We start from the raw sequence: 14,494 nt of genomic DNA, 5'->3' as shown, positions 1-14,494 counted from the left end.
CCTGCCCCCGCTCCCCCCCTCCCTTCAGCGGGGAGCTCCTCCGCGCCTTCCTTCGTCTCCCGGGGATAAATAGCAAATCCGGGCGTGTGCCCCGGGAATTTCTGTCAGTTTCCCTGCTTGCCGGCGTGACCCCTGGGGAGTGCGCCCATACGCGACTGCTTGGCACGGGGCGAAGGGGTGGCACGTAGGCGGTAAAAAACATGGCAAATGTTTCTCTTCCCACTCCCAACCTGTCGAAATAGACACTGGTAACTTTCCGCTGCCCTCCCGTGCGGAGTGAACAGCGCTGTGTTCTGGTGCTGTGGCTCTGGGTGCTCCCCTCGAGTTAGTTTCTCAGTTCTTGGTGCTCAAAAATGGTTTATTTTGTCATTCTCTCTCCTCAACAGACCGAGGTGGGAGGGAAGATGGAAGGAAATGAGGGGTGATAGTTAGTTTGAATCTCTTTTTCTGCCTCTGTTTTGAGATAATGCTGATACATCCACAATTCGTCCATCTGCGTACTCCTTCATTAGGGTGTTTAGGTTGTAATCCCATCAGCCTTTACTCAGCGAAGTAATCCTTCTTTGAGCAACACTGTTGAAATCTGGGTAGGGTTTGCTTCTTAGATCATCAGTTCTCAATTTTTTCGTTGTAATCCTGATAAGCAATTGTGAACAATATCCAGAGTTCGTATTATTTCTCTGGAGCTGAATGAGCTGTCTGAGGCTCTGTTTCACTGTATGGTAGTGTCAAAGCATTGCAGAAGAGTTTTATACATAATTATGCTCCCTCCCCCCCTTTTTTTAAAATAAAGTTTGCAGGTGCATGATGCAGAAGTCAAATACCAAACCTAAAGTGTGGTTAGCATTTGATGGGTCCTATTTCATTTGACAGAAACAAGTTTTGAGAAAACTATTGAAGGAAATGCGCTGCATGTCAATTCTTTGTATGTTACATGGGAGCAGCTTTCAGGATATGAGTAAACTTCCATATACTCTAAGAAATATTAGTGATACGCTAAGAGATTTTGTCCTGGAAGAACCTCATGACTCTTAACTGCTTAATATAGTTTGCATGTTACTTAACAGGGATGACAGCAAAAGCAAGTGTCATAAAATGTGCATTACTCATTTGGACAACTGTACTACCACAGCACCTGATAAAGAATACACAGTAGCATATCTTACAGAAATATTTATCTACATAATATAGAAACTCCCTAAAGCACTTGATTCTTAAATCTTCCCTAATTGTTTATGAGAAATTGGCACTTTTATATCAAGATTTATGAAGTGCATGGATTACTGAATTACAGTGTAAGCTCCAACACAAGGCATTTAACTTTATTTCAGCATGATTGTTGAAGCATATGTAGTGCAGTTATAACTAGAATTTAGAAAAATGTTATGTTAAATCTCAACATAGAAATACTTCACTGTCTTAACGTTTACTAATAAATCTCAGCTTTTTAACAGCTTCTAGATTTAGAAGAAAATTTTTGCACTAATAATGGCATATTATTTTTTGGTGTTTCAGTATCTTCCCTTTTTTCATTTCAGATTATGTTTATTTTGAAAATTCTTCCAGCAATCCATATCTCATTAGGAGAATTGAAGAACTTAACAAGGTACACAAATATCTAAGATTCTTGCTTAACCTTTGACAAAAGTCAGTGCACTTTTCAGAAACTGAGAATGATTTCCATCCCATAAGATTTCTGTTGTGGTAGAATTTTCTGGGTTTTTTTTCTTTCTTCCTTTTCTTTTTTTTTCTTTTTTTTTTTCCACTTGAGATTTGCTGTGTATTTTGTGTATGTTTCAGTAACTGAAATCTTACTATGTGGTATCCTGTGATTCTGCCCTGTTATTTAAGGAAACACCTAGTTGATCATTCCTGGTGAACAGGAGTAGTCTGCTGTAAAAATTCCCAAACGAATCCTCTGCATGCCTGAGGAAATGGGTGAATTTAATTCTCTGTATGGTGATGACACTGTGAATCTGTCTGTAATGGTGGCGATCATGTAATGTGTCTGCTTTTGAATGTACTGTAAAGAGCTGGTGGGTATCAGCGAGATTGCAGTGATCAAATAACTGAATGTGTGACTTGTGTGGCTGTTTATTGCTTTGCTTGTTGGCAGCTGTGAATGAAGGACAGGCTTTTGAAAAGAAATAGAGACTGTATTATCTGTCTTTATTCTGAGCATATTTTTACAAAAAATTGAGGCTTTTCAGAGTGTCATTTTGGGGAAAACATGATTATTGTTCTTGTACTAAGACTGGTGTGGCTTTTTTTTGTGTGTGTGTGTGTCTGGCATATTTTTACTACTCCATCAAGCAGTATTAAAACTTAACAATACATCGTGTCAAAACTTAATGAACAAAGTGTCTATTGTGATGTAAATGATGGTAATTTTTTTTTTCCTGTGGTAAAAAAATAAATAAAAAATTGGTGACCTACAAATGGTTTTCTTCTTATTAATGGAACATAACACTACTACATAGCAGACGTGAACCATGTTACCTGTTAGTGCTGTCCAATACAACATCCACCGAACTTGTGCATGGAAAACATGGAGGTATTAGCAAATATGTAATGCAATGCTTTGGTTAATTTTACTGGAGATAAGATGCTTTCTTTTTTTTTTTCTTTTTTTTTTTTTTTTTGTAAGAAACTTAATTAAAACATGATACTTCTTAGTGCCACATCATAAGTTTTAAATAAGTCAAGGTAATGAACTAATTTTGTACTTCTCGTAACAAGAAAGGGGATACAGTTCTTCAAATGTTAGTTGATTTGTTACATTATCAGGCTAGAGGCTTTGATCCCTGTAATGAGTTATGAAAACAACTGTGAACTAAATAGCTCTTTTATCTTACAAGCTGCAGTGAATTTTCAAATAAACCAGGTTGTATTAAATATGATTCTGAGAAACTGCCAGAGTACTCTGAAATACACATTTCTGTCTAAAGCTGGGTTGCAAAGAAATGTTCACAAGCTTCTAGTATTTCTTAAGGCTTCTTATGGTAACATGATACTAGCATTACATCTCTATACAGCTGAGTAATACATAAATTCTTAGGACTAAGTAATTATAATCAATATTGTGATCTGATCTGAAATAGATATTGACCTGTGTCAGGAAGTTTTTACTTACTTGGGTCATTCTGTTGATTTCAGCCTGACTGGTCATGTGAGATCTACTAATATGAGGGGAAATTGCAAGCAGAGGCCATTTAATTTGTATTACTCAGCTGAGGAAGGGTACATTCTGACTTACTTAATTTATCTTTCTTTTGTAGACTGCCAATGGAAACGTGGAAGCAAAAGTGGTGTGTTTTTACAGGCGAAGAGATATTTCCAACAGCCTTATAATGCTTGCAGATAAGCATGCTAGTAAGTAGATTGTATAGGGCATTTTTTCTTTCTGTCACAGCCTGTTTGGTTTCTGCAGCTGCTTAGAATTGCATTTCTTTGGCATGTGGAATATATATTTATATTAGAAATTAATTAATATCCAGTTAGGTGATTAGAATTATCTGATACTGGCCCTGCTCCTAATAGTTGCTTCCAGGATTTAAATTAAGCTATATTAAAGTGATTAAAAGTCTCCATTTATAAAAAAATGATGTATTATTTTCATCTGGAAGGTACAGCTATATTTCCTTTTTTATGTCAAAAGTAAATCTTGGGTATAAGTCAATTTAAGCTTAAAAGCGTTTGTGAGTTTTTGATTTGACTTTTTTGGCTTAGGAATAGATGTGTATTGCTTACTGGAAAGAAGAAATGTGTCATTGGAGACTGAAAATCACTGAAGATTGTGAAATTGCTCTTATGTGCATTTATGCTAAATGTTGATGTTAAGCACTAAAATAGTAGTAAGCATCATCATAGGTTTTTCAGAAAAGCAACAAGTGGTAATAGGGAAAAAAGTCACGTTTTCATCATGAACTTAACTTTTTTGGTAGCTGCCATTTGATCTGCAACTGAAAGACATTATTTTTCCGTAACTATAATTCTGAAGACAAAAACAGAACATAAAAAAAATGAGATGATAGAGAAAGTAATTATTTGCAAAATATTGCAGCGACGTTTGTAAATAACTGAAATGTTAAATATGTCAACATCCAGTAAATTTCTTGCTATATGGTGTTAAATAACAGTTTGATTATAAGCGATACTTAAGTTTTCAAAATTAATATGTGAATAAGTGATGTAGGGATTATAAATCTCTGTTCTGTAATTTATTGGGATGAATCTTCTTAAAGACATTACCTAATGCCATATTTTGTGTGCAGATACACGATGGAGTAATTGAGTGCTTTAAAAATACCTTACAATTTGTTTAACATGAAATTCTGATAATTTTACTCATACAGTTACTATTAGTGAAGAGAAGTAGCCAGCTTTTGGCTTTTGTTTTATTCTTTCATTGGTTCTAGAGAAGTGGAGGTGATTTGAGTACATAGTGTGAAGTACTAGCTTGGTTTTTGAAGAAAGAAAATACATCTTGCTTATGTTCTAAGGAAATGATTTATTTAAATGTTTTTCTAATATAGTTGGGTACATTTCATAATTATTGGTGACCTATTTTATGGTAGTCTGCCCCCACAGTCATTACAGTCTTTTGAGTGCTTACATATGAAATGTATAGAAATATAGAACTTTTATTGAGTTTCACTAAGCTTTGCAGGACATTTTTTTTGTTTTTCTTTTCTACTGGAGCGGGCAGGGAAGGCTGAAAAGGATAACAGTTTTACTGGAAATATGATTTTTTTAAAATTTGATTTTTGAAACATGAATCTTGTAAATTTTTTTGCTTGGCTTATTTTTAATAAAAGTATGTGTTAGTTCTGTGGGCATCGTTTGATCTGGAAAAGTGAACAAGATTTTTCTGTTTCCTTTGTGAGTTTTAGATTGCCATTTTGTCAGCACTTTGATATAAAGGACTTGTTGACGGTCTGCTGCTCTTCCACTATAGCATACTAGGGGTTTGTTGGTGTCAGTAGAAGTACTATGGAATCTTCCATTGCATTTTCTGTGCTGAGATTCTCTTGCTGTTTTCTAGCAAGAAAATAGAAATGTAATTTCTAGCTGATTCAACAAGCATCTTTAGAATGCCTCTGTCTCACAGGTCCTAAGTCTTCTAACTCAGCGTGCTTAGGGATTAGGTTTCTCTGTGAAAGTTTTCTCTGTACATAATGTTTTCTTTCTCACCAGTCTGTAGAATCTGTACAGCTAAGTTATTTTATGAGATATATGTTACAGTTACAGGGGACAGCACATAGTGAAGGATTGATCGCCTGGTTCTTGGTACAGCTTGTACAGCAGATGTAGTTAAATGTCAAATCAATTTCAGTGTTTTGATTCTGGAATACCACAGTGTTCTGTTTAAAAATACGATGTATATAAACAAAATATTTGTATATTTATGACTTTAATGTTTTGCAAATGTTTTATATAGTTAAACATGTTGATGCTTCAACACTTCTACCTGGTTTGTTATAAAATAAGTGCTTAAAGATACAAGTTTCTTAAGGAATGGAAATTCTAGTTCAGTTACTGGTTACTCCAGTGTACATGTTTAGATAAGTCTTTTAAGTGTAAGATCTGCTTGATCTTTTCTAATGACGTTTTATATTGCTAGCATTTTTTTTTTTTCTTTATGCTAGAGAAAACTGTCTTGAGTGATGCACTTTTGAAAATTTTGGAAGGTAGAGATTGGGATTTTATTGGCAATGCTTTAAATTCCTTAATAAGAAAATATTTGGGAACTTTAAGAATAAATTTTCAATAACTTGAAAAAATTTCAAAACAATTTTAAAGAATGTTTGACAAAAATGTAGCGTAGTAGATCTGTGACACTGTCACTGGTAAAAAGTAAATATACTGTTCTTTGGGGGGTTTGTTTTTTGCTTTTTTGTCTTCAAAAAGTTTCAGGGTATAAAATGAAATTGGGGCGGGGCGTAATCGAGTATCCTTGGGCCATTTAAAATACTCAGGTATAGACGAGTTCCCTTGATTTCAAAGCATCTGTCACTAATCTGCAAGGAAATTGCATTTCCTTTGTTTTTTTCTCTGTTTTTTTCTGATGGAAATTAATTAATGAGCTTTTTTATTTGTCTATCAGCAGCATGTATGATGTTAGTCTAGATCTGGGAATAGCTCTATAAGCTGACTGTAGCCACTGAAATCCAGGGGTTTGAAATGTTTTATGTGTCCTTGAAGACATTATAATTTTCCCCCCTTTGAATTCTGTGACTGTAAAGTAGAGTTTATGATAAGGCCAACCTGAAAGCAGAAACAAAATACTGACTAAGATGAGCTTCTTGATCCTATGCAGCCTCCTGAACTGACTAGGGGAGTTCTGTTGGAGTGTTAATACCCACCAGCTCTTAGGTTGTCACCATTACCATAGGGTCACTGCAAGGAGGTCATCTTTTTCTTTGTGAAGCAGAATAAGGCTCATTTTATGGGGAAAAGAAGGAAAAGAGATTAATAGATGACAGCAGGAAGTACAAGAGTTGTTGCAACAGATGACTGAGCTACATAAGCAAATGAACTTGGAGAGATGGGACAAAGCCACTCAGATCTTTAAAAAGGGTGAAGCAAAAATAAAGGGGTGGCATAGAGATGTTTTCTAACCAAATGGTGTGATTGAGTGCGAAATTGCCAGCTGTAGCTGGATCTGTAGAACTTAGATGATTCTTTATCTAAAGTGGAGTTGATGTAAATATTTCAGGGCGAGGTTTTAATAGTGGGAGGGAGGGACTACACTAGCCCTGTAACAGTACTGGGTTTGGGTTACAGTGAAGGGCTCAACTTCTGTATTCCTTCTTTTGTGATGGATTTATGCACTCTTAATTTCTTGAAGCTGAGTAGGATGCCCCAAGTGCATGATGCCATTTTTTTACAGTTCTTTAAATTTTAAATTCTTTATATTGTCCTGTGCTATCATGTAGTACTATGTCTGAAGTCGTTCTCTTACTGCAACTCCTCAAAGAGCTTTTGCATAATCAACCACCTGGAGAGGATAGGAAAAAAAATTCCTGTTGTCAGAGGCCTTTGTCTTCTGATTTATTAAGAGAGCTCGCTTTGACTTGGGTGTGCTGGGCTCCTGGCTAAATGCTCAGAATTTTTCTGGGCCTGTGATAAAGCTGATGCACTATGTATTTTTTCTTATTAACAAAATTGATGCTCTTGTGAATGAGACAGGAGTCAATTTAAAAAACATAGTTGTTTCAGTGACTGAGAGATCACAGGTAAAACTGAGATATTTCTAGATTACAGAAGCTGTAGTCTAAATCTTATTTCAATCTCAGTTGCTCTTTGTAGAAATCACTTACTGGCTTTACTGCTCATAGTTGCACTTCTTTTAGGACTTCTCTTAGCCTTCAGTTCTTGAACAGTGTCACATTGCTTTGCACAATGGTGTTTCTGCTACAGAATTTTTGTATGTGATGAATTTCTTACTTTTATGTGAAGATGTTTGTATTTGTGAAAAAAGAACAGTTATTTTGCAGATTGTCGTTCTACGTTAGCATCGTAATAATTGCCAAACACTCCGGATGCATCTGAGAGAATGAAGCTGTTAATATTCTGTCTGATTTTTGGGAAGCATTTTATTGCAGTAGGGCAATATTGCTTATTAGCAAGCTAGCAGGTAGCATAGAAGATGGAGAGAAAATGAGTTTAACTTGGGAAATATTGTTTAATATATTTAATAGTAATGCAGATTACTCATTAATATTCCCAGAGCTACACAAAACTGAAATGTGAGTTCCTTTCATATATCATCAGGTTTTTTAATATATGGTTGCTGTTGCTTAGTGATATTCTTAATACTCAGTTCCAGGAAAAACACATGAGAGTTTTTCCTGCCCTCTTCAACAATGGAAGAAATACAACTCAAAGTTTAAGTTTTCAGTATTTTTCTCAAATATACATAGAACTGAAATGGGAATAGGGCAGTTCAGATATTCAGTATATAAGAAAAAAATTGTATGTGGGTGGAGACCCTGGGGGTTCAGTAGAGAACTCCAGAGTAAAATACCTAAAATGCTTTGTGTTGTTCAGGGATCTTTTCTCTTAGTCACGTATTTGACTCAGTATAATTCAAAACATTTATAATCTAGTATTACTGGATTATTTTTGTCCAATCAGATGATAACACACCCAAAAACTTGGTGTGGGGTTTGTTTTTTTTTTAATGGTTCGTTTTCATCATAATAGTTTTTGCACATCAAACTAAAAAGCTGTTATTCAGAAAGGATATAATGTTTCTTTAATCACAGTCCCTTTTCTGAAAAATCACTGTAAGGTGAGAGACTTTTCTTGTTGCTTAATTCAAATCACATAATGTCTTAGCATAAAAAGTATCTTTTGACCAGAGATTTGAAATATTAAATTGGCTTTTTTGTGGTCCCATTAGTTCCCTTGAATACCTGTTGTTTCCATGGCCTGTGTTTAGTTAGAAGCACCTTTGGTCACAGGAATGTGAGACAAATGTTAATTCCTCCATTGCATATGCTCCATTTTCTCCACTTTCATAATTTTAAATGTTGAAATAATTAATACTTACTTTTTTTGCTTGTTTTTTTAACATGGTGAACCTTATATCATTGTATCCTGCATACAACTTCCAGGGAGTCAAGACAGTTTATTTGCTTTACTGGTAGTACTAGTAGAGATGGATATCCATCCTACAGGAAAGGATGCTCAGAGGCATAGAGAATTCTTAGTTTCTCTTATAAGGGAACTGAAGTTTAAAGAGCTGCCTTTTGCAGGTGGTCCTTTGAATGAAAAGATCATTGCACTGCGTTGGTCTTGAAACAGATAAAACAGAAACAAAACCTTTTGGGTCTTATTTGTGATCACATGGGTGTAAAAAAAAAAAAATAATCTTTAGAGCTTAAGAGTTCTATTGATTTGCATCTCTAACAGTAGTAAGTGGCTCTTCCATAGGATTTAGTGGCTTTTGGAAGGTTTTCTGTTAGCTTACAGTTCATTTTTTAATTGCATTTGGTGAAAAGGCCTCTTTCCTGCTTGCTGTTAAGAAAACAGATCTGTTGATATTACCCTGTGATGAAGGGTAACATTTTTCTGGATGTTGGATAGGAGGTAAAGGAGCTAAAGAGTGGAAAGGCAGAGTTGAGAATCAAAGACAGGAGAATCTCTTGGAGCATTTGTAAGGAAGAAGGCGGCTTTGTTGCTAGCTATGCCTAAGGAGTGGGTAAGCAGAGTTGTGTAACTGGTTCTGTGAGATACTACCTTCTTAATCTCAAGGCTTTTGTAAATATAAACTAGTGCTTGTTTGCAGCTTAGTGTCCCTGGCTCTGTTGTTTGTGTCCACCCCCATTCCCCCGCAGTGAGTACCCAAGAATTAGGAGAAAATTATTTTTGATCTCATATCTGCTGCCTTTTCAGAAGACTCTTGGGTTTACTTTGGAGATGGGGTGGTGAACAGAGACAAAAATAAATACAGTACGCCAGAAGAGTTTAGGAGAACGAGTTTCAGTGGCTCTTTTGCTTGAGACTGGAATTTTGCATGTTATACTTGCTTACAGTCAACTAAGAGAGACATGTAAACTAAGCACTAGCACATTCAAGTATGCTGTGTTGCTTCTGGGGATCCTGAAGTCTGTGATGTGGCTGAGACACACCCTAGGAGGACCATTTAAGGATGATACAGATAACAAATTCTTTAATCAGTAACAGAGTAGCTTTTATGCTGAAGTATTTTTATATTAGGGTAACTACCACTTTCACTGAAAATGAGCTTGAGGAATAGGGGTTTTCTGTGAGGAAGACATGACCTTTTTGATCTCCCAAGGCAAGGGAATATGAAATTTTCCTTAATTTACTCAAGAGAATGCCTTCAGTTGTAATTTATTTGGAGAGTGGGAAAAATTCAGAACTTGCTGGAATAGAGCAAGCCTTGTCCAAAATTACATCCTTGTCACCAAGGAGAAGCTTGTCTCAAGGCTCCCAATTATCCTTTTCTTCAAGGGTACTTTTGGTAGTCTCGTAAATTATGTGTTTTGCTCATTTGATTTTTGTGCAAGTACTGCGTACTTGTGAATTTTTTTTTCCCCTCAATGATAAAAGCAATAAAGAACCAGTAATGAGGAGCTTTTTGCTTCTGACACTATCTGCGTTTCTTTTTGTGAATGCCATTTTAGAATTAGTAGTTAACTGTGGTGTATATTGTCTCATTAACAAGTTTACTGTCAGCTCTAAGTATCTTGTGGAATTATTAACTGCTATGGCTGTTCAGACTCTTTGGTGCAGAATATCTTGTTAGACTGTGAACGTTAATGATCTTCTTTTAATGGAGTGAATGGATTTCCAACTAAGTTCATAATTTTTGAAGTTCTTAGCTCTGTTTGAAAACTTGCATAAATACCTTTTTTTTTTTTTTTTTTTTCACTTGAGTGTGTGATTTGTGTTTGGGTATGTAGGATTTTGTATATGGAAAAATATATGCACTCAATGCACTTTGTATAACTGCATCTGAATTTTTGCATGAGCTAGCAAACTAGCTAGTAGTTGCTAGCTTAATATTTTGTGTCTTTAAGAATAGATTTAAGATTCTGGGTAGCCACACCTAGATTTTTTTTTTTTTTTAATTCAAAAATCTTATTTTCTGAATACATAAAAGACTTGAACACATTGCTGCCAATCTCTGTGAATGTAAAAACAAAATAAACCCAAAATCTGGGTTAACTTTGTGAGTTTGCTGTGGAGAGTAGAAAGTTGCAAACTATCAGTTCATATTTATGTTTAAAGCTGTTGTGGTGGTTTTAGCCCGGCCAGCAGCCAAGCACCAAACAGCTGCTTGCTCACCCTCCCCCGATGGGATGGAGGGGAGAGTCAGAAAGGTAAAAGTGAGAAAACTCACGGGTTGAGATAAAAACAATTTAATAATTGAAATGAAATTTACATTTAAATAATAATGATAATAACAGTAATAATAGAATGGACAAATGAGTGGTGCACAGTGCAATTGCTAACCTGCCGAGTGGTGCCCATCCTGTTCCCCAGCAAGTGATCCCAGAGCAGAGACAATCCTGAAACCAAAACCACAATCCTGGAAGAGTGATCCCTGAGAGATCCCCAGAGCTTTCCGGTCAACACTCATTAATATACTGAGCACGTTGTTATGGAATATCCCATTGGCATATCTAAATGCCAGTTTGGGTTTTCTAATTACTGTGCTTCCCCTGAGTCCTTTGCACCTGCAGACAAGCAAAACATCGGGAAGTTGGAAATGTCCTTTGTCTTCCATTAAAAACTAAAAACATTAGTATGTAATCAATGTTCTTATAACAAATCCCACACTGAAACCAAGGTGAGAGACTTTTCTTGTCTTGAAACCAAAACACAGCTCTGTTCTAGCTAGTAAGAAGAAAATTAGCTCTGTCCTAGCAAAACCAGGACAACTGCTTAATAGCTACCTGAAATTCAGCTTTTGTTCTTACTACTTAATTACTGAAATTATTTATTCAGTATGTTTTCCTCAGTAGGGAGGAATTCAGTGGGATACAAAAGAAGGGACACTTTTTTGAGCTCTACTCAAAGTAAATTCTTCATATTTGAGGCATTGAAAGGAGACAGCACCACAGAAAACTGCCATTGTGTGTTCTCTGTTTCCCTGTGTTCCTTAGGATTAATTTCATAGAATACCAGGTTGGAAGGGACCTCAAGGATCATCTGGTCCAACCTTTCTTGGAAAAAGCATGGTCTGGAGAAGATGGCCCAGCACTCTGTCCAACTGAATCTTAAAAGTGTCCGGTGTTGGGGAATCCACCACTTCCCTGTGGAGACTATCCCAGTGCCTGATTGTTCTTACTGTGAAAAATTTTCCTCTTGTGTCCAATCAGAATCTCCTCAGGAGTAACTTGTACCCATCACCCCTCCTCTTTTCCACATGATTCCTTGTAAAAGGGAGTCTGTGTCTTCTTTGTAGCCACCCTTTAAGTACTGGAACATGATGATGATGAGGTCTCCCCTAAGCCTTCTTTTCTCAGGGCTGAACAAACGCAATTCTCTCAGGCTTTCCTCTTATGGCAGGCTTCCCATGCTCAAGTTTAAATACGTGTATCAGTATTACTGTATGCATAGCCCAGCAACTGGGCAGTCTGCACAGAGAAGACACCTTATGTACTGTGATAAATCTGCAAACAAGTTTTGTATTCAGACAGTGGGTGACAGTCAAAATGAACTACTTAGCTGCCCAAGTCTTTTAGAAATTTGATAATGTAGACCAGGCTTTTACTGAAAACAAATTGCACTTTTTACCACTCAAACTTGTTTTGCTTATGAGGGTGACATATCCTATGTTAGTACAAAACATCTCTCTGCAAGGATCCTTGCAGAAGCATTTGTGTAGCACATCAAAATCAGATGTTCACACTGCAAATCTTTCCTTGCTCAGATAGGGTTACAAAATGTAGCTGAGGTGAAAAACAAAGTATTAATCAAACAAACCATACCCCCAAATACTGTAGCCATTCCATCCACCCACTCTGATACTCCATGTGGTTCAGGGCATGTTAAACTCAACATATACAGTAACTTTGAGCCCATATCCTCTTATCTGTGCAGGCTACATTTAACAGAAAGAGAGTTTACAGACAAACCACAGAAGTCTCACTGTGTATGCATACATCCAGAGGCTATGCAAGTACATGTGCATTTTCTACTTGTACAACAGGTTAAGCATATATCAAGAAACAACACAACTAATTTAGTAGTCTTCCCATTTTTGATATGCTGAGTGATAGACTTAAATTTTCATTTGTCTGTTCTTGTTTCTGTGAAGGATTGTGACAGTGATAAGCAACACTGAAGAGAGTCATGTTTCAGTTTCCTGTATTAAAAGTGCAGCCTTGTTTTGGCTTGAACCATAGCAGAAATTCTTAGTGTTGGCAGGGTCAGTGACCTGTAACCTTGTCCTGCAGGGTACTGTGGCCCTTTGCTATGTGGCAGTTCCTTTAGGCCAGATCCTTTGACTGATGCTGCTGTCAGGAGTGAAATCCTGATGCTATTATTCTCAGTAGGGCCTCAAGGGGCCGAGGACTCAGTTGCCAAGTATCATACAAGAAAAAAGGCTTTGATATATGGACAGCTTTTTTATTTTTATTTGCCTTCAAAGGATGACTAGCTTCATATACTTTTGTAATGCTCTTTCCTTTTGTTTTCTGTTTTTATTTTTTTTCTTAAGAGGAAAAAAAAGCCAGGATCAGAATGTTGGACATTCAACATGTATGAAGTGAATAAATGACGATTTTTTGCTGTTTTACTTCATACTGTAACAAACATGGTATTTGAATGTGTTGTCTGCAAAACAAAGTACTGAAAGTAGAAGAAAAACTTCATTTGTTTACTTGACCTTTATTTCCATTTATTTAAAAAGTGATGAAAATACCATATGTATTAAAGATTTGACTAGTTAATACAGTGTGATGTTTATTCTTACATTGGTTTGTTTGTTTGTTTTCCCACTGGCATCAGAATTAATAAATTAATTTTTAAAAATAATTTAAAGTCATACATATATTCATATCTCTTTGTACTTTTCTCAGTTCATTTGTATAGTTGCCATTAATTAGAATCTTAAGAACTCTGTACATGCATCAAGGAAATAATATACGCTGGCATAGCTGAAGATGATAAGAAAGGATCATTGAAGTCTTACACAGACCATTAGAGTGAATGAACTCTTCCTGCTTGTCTTGTCAGGTCTATAAGCAGAAAAGCTTTCGTACCGTGCTGGCATTGAGCAGGCGTTATCTTGGATAACATTCTTATTTTAAAATCTTCACATAGAGCTTTAATATGTCTTGGTTAACTTTACTCAAGAGTAGAATATACAAATCCTTTTCCTTCTTTCTTTTTTTCCCTTACTTCTTTCCTTCCTGCAAAAAATCAAACAAAATCCAGCCCTTCTGGAAGGAGATAATGTAGAAGATAAGTAATCTGTGTTTTATAAGCAGAATCATGTGCCATTCTGAGTAGGGGTAGGAAAGTTCTTGTAAAATCTGTGCCTTTTAGTTTCTGCCAACAAATTTTGAAAAGTTTTTTATCTGTTATTGAGGATATGAATGGTACATTAGAAAAGTAGTTTAGATCTCTGCAGCTCTGTGGTTATCATTGTCCCACAGTGAAAGAAAATGCCAGTCTAGATCTTAAATGCGGACTCTTGAGTGCTCCAGCAGGGGGATTGGACTAGATGATCTTTTGAGGTCCCTTCCAATCCCTAATATTCTGTGATTCTTACAGAAAACTGAGGAGATTTTTGGTGTTCTGTAGTTCTCTATATGGTACATTTATTTTTAAAATATTTACACTGCATTTTGTTAAGGAGAGGCAACTATACAACTTGTTAATTATCAGGCACACCTGCTGCCTATTTCAAAAGAAAGGCCATGTTGTTTTTGCAAGATATTATGAGCAGGAGTTCTATATGGAAATGGTGAAAATCCAAGTGATGGGAAAAGTTAATAGCATCAGTCTC

The 14,494-nt window shown here is 36.1% G+C and overlaps 1 protein-coding gene across 1 annotated transcript in view; it reads left to right on the top strand.

Annotated features, from left to right (window-relative positions):
• Positions 1–1,538: 1,538 nt before the first annotated feature.
• Positions 1,539–14,494, top strand: part of MTA3 (metastasis associated 1 family member 3) — a gene marked incomplete at its 5' end in the record, with an annotated part of 128,906 nt that continues 115,950 nt past the window's right edge. Inside the window, 2 exons of the mRNA XM_029085643.1 lie at positions 1,539–1,606; positions 3,279–3,372. Of these exons, the coding sequence (XP_028941476.1) occupies positions 1,539–1,606; positions 3,279–3,372 (162 nt within the window). The remainder of the gene's footprint in view (positions 1,607–3,278; positions 3,373–14,494) is intronic.

This window comes from Antrostomus carolinensis, unplaced genomic scaffold (genome assembly GCF_000700745.2).
Source record: "Antrostomus carolinensis isolate BGI_N321 unplaced genomic scaffold, ASM70074v2 scaffold10016, whole genome shotgun sequence".
In the NCBI taxonomy this organism is placed as follows: Eukaryota; Metazoa; Chordata; class Aves; order Caprimulgiformes; family Caprimulgidae; genus Antrostomus; species Antrostomus carolinensis.
This window is presented reverse-complemented; position numbering and strand designations above follow the sequence as displayed.